The sequence below is a fragment of the Cibotium barometz genome, chromosome 1 (genome assembly GCF_041138505.1).
Source record: "Cibotium barometz isolate CiBa-2024 chromosome 1, ASM4113850v1, whole genome shotgun sequence".
Taxonomy (NCBI): Eukaryota; Viridiplantae; Streptophyta; class Polypodiopsida; order Cyatheales; family Cibotiaceae; genus Cibotium; species Cibotium barometz.
Genome location: NC_141046.1, coordinates 55414017 through 55423176, shown reverse-complemented (window position 1 = coordinate 55423176; position 9160 = coordinate 55414017). Strand labels below are relative to the sequence as shown.

Genomic DNA, 9160 nt, shown 5'->3' with positions numbered 1-9160 from the left:
TGCCCCGCACCTCTTACCGATATGCTTAAGAAAGAGGCTTTCTTTTGGGATGCTATAGCCGATAAGATCTTCCAAGAGCTCAAGGAGATGCTCACATCAGCCCCTAAGTACTTGGTCAAATTACGAGGGCTACCTAAGGAAGAAGCTTGTTGGCAACCTGCCTCTACATTGAAAGGATTTGAAGGGTTGTTGGGTCAAACGAGGGTCATGAACAGTGAATTAACTTGTTGGAAATTACTGTAAATTCACTGTGGACAACCCTATACCCTTGGAAATTGGGTGCATAATGATTGGAAGCTAGTCAAGGTTCTTATGTCATTATGGGAAAGAAGTTATGGGTTGTTTTAATGGCTTATTGAGCAGTTTACAGCCATATACATGTGATTTTGGTCTCCCATACATGGTGTGAGCACGAGCTTTAAGTTTGACATGCGTCCATTGACATATACTCCATCCATGAGGATTGTAATCGTACATACCTAAGGCTAGGCTAATTGACCATGCCCATGGACAACACTTATAATAGTGTGAAAGGGGGTTCATGTATATAGGTCACATACACCATATTTTTGGTACCTTTTGATAATCATTAATACACAAGTCACTTGCTCTCTCTTCTCTCTCTAAACCTAGGCTAATCATCCCAATCTAGGTTAATTAGGCTAAATCTAGGATAACCTAGATGCTACTTTCTTTCAGTACTTTTTACGTGCATCCACATAAAATATGTAATCCAACTACGCATATAATATAGCACAAATCTCTCTGAATTTCTTAGTCTTTTTAAAATCATTAAGCTTATCACATCAATCACAATTATAAAGCCTCAAATTTTAAAAGTATTTGAGAGATCTTTTTTATTCCCTCATGCCATTCCATGTATTAAATGTGTTAGATTGATTATTGCTCTTTAACAAAAAAGGAACGTCTGTACATAAATGAATCGTCATTGATTATTATATATTTATTTTATAAGAAAGGAAACTTTACATGGCTAAATCCTTGTTGAATAGGTTAGCCAAAAAAAAGTTGATGGTTTTTAGTGTCCAAATATCACATGTCAGAAAGTACACATGATTGAAAATTTATTAAAAGTTTTGATTGGCATTATTTGAACTCTTTCAATGATAACTCAAATAATGCAAAATAGGGGACAAGGGTGCACACCATGTGCTACTTGCACATTCATTTTCTTTTCTTATGAAATGAAAACGCCCTAACATGTTTGTTTGTAAGGTGGGCATTGTCGTTTTCTGTATGATTCATGCAATTTCTTGGATGTTATTGAGATTCTCATGTGGTAGGTGTGAAGATTGGAGCAGCAATTGCTTTCCAATGTACTGTAAGGGGCACAATTAGTATGGGTGGAGCTTGGAGGGAGGATTCAAATTTGTAGGGTGTGAGTTGGGACTTTCAAGAGTGGCACAATGGAGGAGACTGAGCTAAGTGGTGATGCTAAGAAGTCCATATATTGGCAAAAAAGTAAAGGGTATATTTATGAATGGGGATCTATATGTGTATGGGCCGCAAATAGGGTAAAGTAGTCGTTGTTTTGAGTTAAGGCAAGTCAAAGGTCCACACCTTCTACTTAAAATCTTAGATCTATTGGCCAAACTTCAAAAAAAACAGACCGGTTTAGTGGTTTTTTTTAAAAAAAACCACAAGCTTTTTGACAACGTGGGCAGAAGTCGCGGCATCTTTTCATTGGATACCAGGCTGAAATAGGTTGGACTGATTTCAAGTAAGGGAATGGCAAAGTGACGCGTAGTCTCCATGTGGTTGGTTGCCGTGTGGGCACCGACCCCTCCTCGCTTCTTATCAGCACCGGAAGCGCATTGCGAACTAACGCAATCCTATCCCTTGTATTGCTGATCGATTCTCTGTTAATCCTTTGCCAATTAATACAATTACCTGCTTGATTCATCCTTCAGGTTCTTAATCACTATGTGGGTTCGTCTTTGCATTTGCGCCTGGCTTGTCTCCCCTCTCTTGCAAGCTGCTGTTGCTCATGGTAAATTAACCCTAAATATTTGCCCATCAATTGCGTGTTGTAGATGGTAAATTAACCCTTAATATGTGCCCATCGATTGCGTGTTCAAGGAATAATGGGCCTGATCAGCCTATGCAGGAAATCTCATGTTGCTCAACCTGTGCAGGAGAAATGCAGGAAATTTTCGAAGCTGCCCACCTTGACCAGTACAAGATATGGCCGCCGCCTAGGGTAAGCTAATCAACCACAAATAGTTGATTATTTGAAGGCAATAAGTAATGGTGTGATTAGAGTAATCGAATTGTTTTGTGAGCAGGCTTTAATGGCTATTGATGAAGTAAGAAGTCTGGCTGAAGTGGATTATGCAGGAGATTATGCACCAGCGCACAATAATAAGAACGCTGCATCGCCCCCTCCTGTTGTCAAAAGAAGGAGATCAGTATTACAAGACTATGGTCTATTGGCTACGCAAGGATGCCCCTCCTCTTCATCCAAAGGTAGAAAGCTTTTACAAGACTACAGTCCTACGGCTAACCAAAGAACCCCATCCTCTCCTAAAAGGGCATAAGCTATAAATCCTTTCATTAATGAAGGCAAGGCTAAATATGGATGGATCATGGTAGTCCTTGCTTAAAGGCCTTAACATCAAATAACTACACACATTTTTATAGACTTCTAATATGCACTATGACACCATAATTCCCCTTTCTTTCTTATTTTTGAGCCGAAATTACACACACTAGGCGAGCTTCATACTTGCCTCGTATAACAAGTGCATTTGAATATGCCAACAATGAAGTTGAGGATGTAGAGAAGGATGGTAAATTTCTTTTTGATCTAGGTGGATTAAAAAAGGGAGATGTTGACTATGATGATGGGTTACCATTGCCTACGTGTGCTTATCACGACAAAGACAATATGGCTACCCTATGCAATATCTCAAGTGATGCATATGATAGTTGCAAAAGGGAGCCAATACATTAAGGTTGAAGGCATGTATTAATGGAAGGGTGGCACGTGTTTTGATTGATAGTGGAAGCACACATAGCTTTGTCAACACCAAAGCCATGTACAGTCTCACATTACAACCTGTAGCTTTATCTTTGTGGCATGAGGCTCGAGTGGTGGCTAATGGGGCAAAGATGGATTGCACAATGGTATGCATGGATGTGAGGTTGATTCTCACAAATGAGTACACTTGCAAGGCTGATTTACTTGTATTGGATATGGGTCCCATTGACATTGTTTTGGGATGTGATTGGTTAGCAACTCATGGGTTGTTCCACATGAATTTACAGCAGGGTCATAGCATGTATTGGTGGTACCAAAAAGGGGTTTCTTGGACATTCCTTTTCACGTAGTGAATTTAGGGGGTTACAATAAAAATAAAGAAAAGAAAAAACTGTTGTCTACAAATAATTGTAACTACGTGTCCATGACCTTCTTGGTAATGATCGTCTTTCACTCTCTCTCTCTCTCTCTCTCTCTCTCTCTCTCTCTCTCTCGCGTGTAGAGTCAAGACAAAACAATCAGCTTCCATGGATGGTTGTTTTCTACAGGTTTCACCAATGTCACCGTGGGGCCACGTGTGAGCATTGCAGGGCAAATTCCACAAGAACTCATACCAAGTATGCAAAGAAAAGAGAACATAGAAGTAGCGCAAATGATAAGAGAAAACGACTAGGTTGAAGAGATCCAAAGAAAGAAGATTTGCAAAGTTGTGGGCCAAGTGTTGGCGCAAGGACACACAAGGACTGACAGACGAAATTAAAACAGAGATTCTTGGGTAACTCTTCTTACATCCAACATTTTGTGGGCTACGACCACCAGCAATGGAACTGGAGAGAGCAATTTTCTCCAATATTCGCAAAACCTTTTCTGAAGTGAAGGTGCCTCAATCGAGTAGTGAGTTGTTTTTCAAAAGGGCAATTGTGATGGCTTGCATCAATGCCAATGATATGGAGGATGTAAAGCTCTTGAGTAGCAGAACAGTTGCCAAGGCATTGGGGGTATACATAGGAGGAACATCATTTCTGCTAATTCACGCTTGTAGTGTGAGGATGACAATGGACTCTTTCCCTATTTACATGCCAATGATAGGTGCATCGTACTACCAGCATCACACCATAGATTAAAGACCTTGTATTTGACTTCTGGGGCAATAGAGACCCATGTCTCCCAAAAAGAAGAAGAAGATATATGTCAAAAGAGGATTGGTAGAAAGGCTTTTGTGATGCATCCAATGCATCTACTTGACTTGCCTCAGGTATGCAATCTATCCTTGAATGTACTCTCAATTACCTCTGAAATCCTCTCAAACACTTTGCTAAGGTGGCATTGTGTTTTACTTTGCACTTTGCAAAGCTCGTATAGGTTTCTTATCCACTTTTTTCTCCCATTTAAGTACTAAAGTACTTTTTGGAGTTATTTTAAGTATGTGTGGGAGGTCTCAAGTATACTTAGTAGCTCTCAAGTACTTTTTGGAGTTTTTACAAGAGTACTCTCCCGCACTTCCAAGAACTTAATTTCAATGTTCAAAATTAAAAGAACTCATGTAATATGGTACAAATCATACAAAGTAGTACTTACAATTTACATTCTCCGTGCATTCCAACCATGCTATTCATGAATAGAACTCGACACTTCACCAAATTAATAATGCAGCCACTCCAATGTCCTCTGCCATTTGAAAAAAATAAATCTAAATAATGATAAAAACTATAAAATAAATACTTGAGACTATATTGACAACAATGATAAAACATAAAATAAATAAAGTGGATGCTTACTTCTCCACATATGGCAGAATCGCAAAGCAGCACGCCCTTATGACTGGTGTTTTTAAAATATATGCCTCTAGCTCGATAGTGAGATTTCTAAATTACTTGGGTACTCCACATGTCAAGAGAACCATACTCATCCATGAAGTATGCACCATGAGCATACAAAATGTGTTGCAAGAAAATAAAAGAAAGTCAACAGTACAGTAACCAAGCAGTCCATTCTCACCTTCTCCAACAAATTGAATGAATGATGGCAGATCTGTGAAAGGTGGAGAGTAGCTCGAAGAAGGATCATTAGGATATAAATATCCATCAACCCAAAGATCCACATTACTCCGACCCTGTTGTCTTCTTTCTTGCTTGTCCTGTGCATTAAGTCGTTCTTTTTTATTAGGTGCATATTCATTCAATATGTGATCATGCAAGTCTACCTTCCTCACTCATGATGGATTATCTGAGGTGTTTGTTACTTCTTTGAGTGCCATTACAACAAGAATTGGGCGTTTATGAATATGTATGAATGAAATAGTAACTCTAAGATGGTAGCTCTAGAGAGAGAAAATATTTTCACATGGAAAAGGAGAGCTTGGGAGAGACTCAAACAAATGGCTCAGATACTGCAGGAATGGGAGAAAGAGAGAGAATCATATTGCAGGCATGGAAAGTTGGGAGAATGAATGAAAACGGTTTTTGAGGTTGATGTGGAATTTGGTGGGAATTTCAAATACGGCATTAAAGTACAGTAAATAAGATTGAAAGGGTAGAATTGAAAGATAGATTTTTCCTATTTTCGAGCCCCACTAATGGACGAGATTGATGATGTGGAAAGAGAAAGAGATACGAAAATCCTAGAGAGGGAAACTAGAGCCTAGAGGGGGAGCCTAGAGAGATCCCCTACTTTTAGCAAGAAAGTACACTTCTTTATGAGCTGTGTCTCCTTATGCCACAACAAAATTAGTCTTAATTCCTTAAAATTAGGGATTCTTACAGGGCCCTTTTTATGCTCAAATGCCCCCTAATGCAAATTTCCCAAGTGTCGTGGGTGGACGTTCCTTCTTCCCGGTCGTTCCTTCCCAAGTGCCATGGGCGTTCCTTCCCAAGTGTCGTGGATGTTCCTTCTCAGACGTTCCTTCCCGACTGTTCCTTCCCAATTGCCACGGACGTTCCTTCCAAGTTTCATGGACGTTCCTTCCCAAGTGTTGTGACGTTTCTTCCCAAGTGCCGTAGACGTTTCTTCCAGGAGGCTATTCCTTTTTCCAAGTGCCATGGACATTCCTTCCCAAGTGCCGTGGATGTTCCTTCCTAAGTGCCGTGGGTGTTCCTTCCCGGTTATTCCTTCTTTCCAAGTGCCGTGGACGTTACTTCCCAAAAATTAAAAAAATTACAAAATTTATTTAAAAAAAATAATTTTTTTAAAATCTTTTGAGGTGCTTTTGGTCTACCTCCTCGTATCACTTGGGTCATTTTGACATGCATAAAATGCCTCAAAAGATCACTTTTAACCTTAAGGGTACATTCATGCGTAAGGCAAAGTGAGCTAAAACTCTTATTTTGGGCCTACACGCACACTGTTGAAGCTTCTTTAAGCTTCCCCGCACACCATGGACACCTTTCGGTCATGGTTGCATGCCCCTAATGCTTTCATTCTATTCAATGGCACCCTGATCTCAATTTCTCATTCACATGTGGTCGCCATGCCACACATGCTTGGCCATGGAGGGTGAAACGATCTTTGAAGAGCCCTCATCTAGTGGGGTCCCTCTATACATGCACCCTAGCGTGGATAGACGCCCCAAGCACATTCACATACCCTCTTCTCTATCCACCACGGATCTATTTCCACCCCCACCCTTGTAACAGCTTCCCTTACGCCACAACTTGGCATTCTAAGCTTAGCACAAGCTCTAGGAAGGGGAGTGTCACAACACTTGCACCCACAAACATCACATACAAAACCTATGTGGGTAAAAATTTATAAACTTCTGCCAAAACTCCACGGAGTTTGTAAGATTCCTCCCTTCATATTTTGAGGTGTAAAGGTGTAAGAACCTCCTCTTCTGTTCTTGTAATTATTCCCTGTAAGAACCTCCTCTTCTGTTCTTGTAATTATTCCCCTCTCTGAAATAGAAGAAAGATCTTGTTTTACCTTGTTTTAGCCTAGAGAGAGAAAATATCTAGAGAGAGATAATCTAAAATTGAGATATCTTTGGTTATAAAAATCCTCCTAATGTCTAAAATAGATTCTCCTAAATCAAAAGTTCAAAATAAACTTTCCAATGTGCATTAGGAATTAATTGAAAATGGTATAAGGGACCTTAGCCTAAGGGTCTACATTTTCAAAAAAAAATAGATTATGGTCCAATTAAGGTTCTAATGGGCCAATTAGACTAATCTAAGTGTTGGGATGAGATAAATCCAAAGAATAAAAGAAAATACCCAAAAATGAGTAAATTCTCACATAAGATAAAGAGTTGATTGAGTACAAGGTTTATTAGTTAAAAATTAAGAGATTACTAAAAAAATGAGATATTTTAGAGAAATAATGCATTTTTGATACCTTGGTAAGGAGAGGGAGACCTTTGAGGTAGGCGCCTTTTTCACATGTGTGGAAGGGTTTTTTAAATAAAAAAATTGTGATATTTTTATCTCTCCTCTCTCCTGGATCAAACCAAATAAAAAAGGAAGCCAAACCGGTCCAAATCTTATCCAAATTGAGTCAAACTAAACCTCGAAAATTCTAGAACCTAGTTGGACTTGGTTAGTGGCCTCCCTCACCTATAAATAGAACCTCATTCCTTTGTATTTTCATATAGTTAAAAACTACTTTAATTCATTCCAAATGAGAAATGGATTATCGTAATAATTTGAGAAAAGAGGATTGTTGAAATTAGCTTAATCTAGTGAGATAATCATAGTTATGTTTATTATGGTTAAAATTATGATTTAAATTCATAGTTTGATTTTAAGTATAAAAGAGGAACTACTATCATATTTTCATTACAAGCTTTTACTCTTTTAGGAAAAATTAAGAATTATCAATAATAGCAGCAGCGAAGCTATGGTAAAATTTTTAGAAAATAATACATCTTATTTTTATGCATAATGCTAAAAGAGGACTTCCCACCATATTCTAGGATTGGACATCCTATGCAAAAAGAATGATTTTCATCATATTCATGGAAAATAAATTTTTTATATTTACGCATAAATATTTAATTAAAAGAAAAGAGAAATTTTTGGTAAATTTATTTTTATGCAAAAAGAGGAATTCCCATGATAATTGAGATTCAAGTAATTAAATGATAAAAGAGAAATTTTTGGCATAATTCAAATGATGAGTATTTATCAAAAGTGAAATTTTGAGTATTATTATTTTTATTAGAAAATATGGGTAGAATTGATTTTTGTAAATCCCATGAATCTTTTACTCAAAGAAGAAGAATATTGAATATATTTTACTTGAGAAATTTAAGAAAGAATATGAAAATATCCATCGAAAAAACTTGGATAATTATTATTCAGAAAAGAGAATCTGGAATCCCTGGGAGGATCGAGGATCCAATGAGTAAACAGAAGTTTAGAATTAATTCTCATTTATGAAGCTTAAGAAAAATACAATACGTAAATGCTCTTTCTGAGTTTTTACTATTCAATTCTGATAAGGTTTATTTTTCCTTTCTAAACCTTCAACAACACTCTGATACGTAGATTCAATGGGATCGAGAAAAAGTACCTTTGACTAGGCCAAGTAATTGGCAGAAACGTAAAAAATTCTTAGCAGTAATCGAAAGTAGAAAATGGTATTAAAAGTAGATGTGATAAGATGTGCTGTGGATCTGAATGAATGTAAATGAATGTGATGGGATTTAAATGGATGCGATGTGATTAGATGAGATGCGAATGTGATAAGAGGAGATGTAAATGTGATGTGATAAGATGTGAATGTGATGTCATATGTGAATGTGAATGTGATGTGATGAGATGTGAGTGGATGTGATGAGATATAAATGGATGTGGATGTGAATGTGATGAGATGTGATGATATGTGAAAGGATGTGATGTGATGTAAATGGATGAGAATGAGATGTGATATGACAGATGTGCATGTGAATGAATGGATGGATGTGGATAGATGTGAATGTGAATGAATGAATGGATGTGGATGAATGTGATGAGTTGTGAATGGATGAATGTGATGAGCTGTGAATGGATGTGGTGTGATATGGATAGATGTGGATGTGATGTTATGTGGATGGAATGAATGAGATGTGATATGGATAGATGTGGATGTGATGTAATGTGGATGGAATGAATGTGATGTGATGTGGATAGATGTGAACGAGATGTGATAAGATGAGGATGGACGTGATGAGATGTGAATGAATGC

General features: G+C 37.8%; 1 protein-coding gene across 1 annotated transcript; it reads left to right on the top strand.

Annotated features, from left to right (window-relative positions):
• Positions 1–1829: 1829 nt before the first annotated feature.
• Positions 1830–2697, top strand: LOC147642193 (uncharacterized). Its single transcript, XM_086803578.1, has 3 exons — positions 1830–2011; positions 2157–2221; positions 2307–2697. The coding sequence occupies exons 1-3, from the start codon at positions 1945–1947 to the stop codon at positions 2556–2558; spliced, it is 384 nt and encodes a 127-aa protein (XP_086659704.1). The 5' UTR covers positions 1830–1944; the 3' UTR covers positions 2559–2697.
• Positions 2698–9160: the final 6463 nt, after the last annotated feature.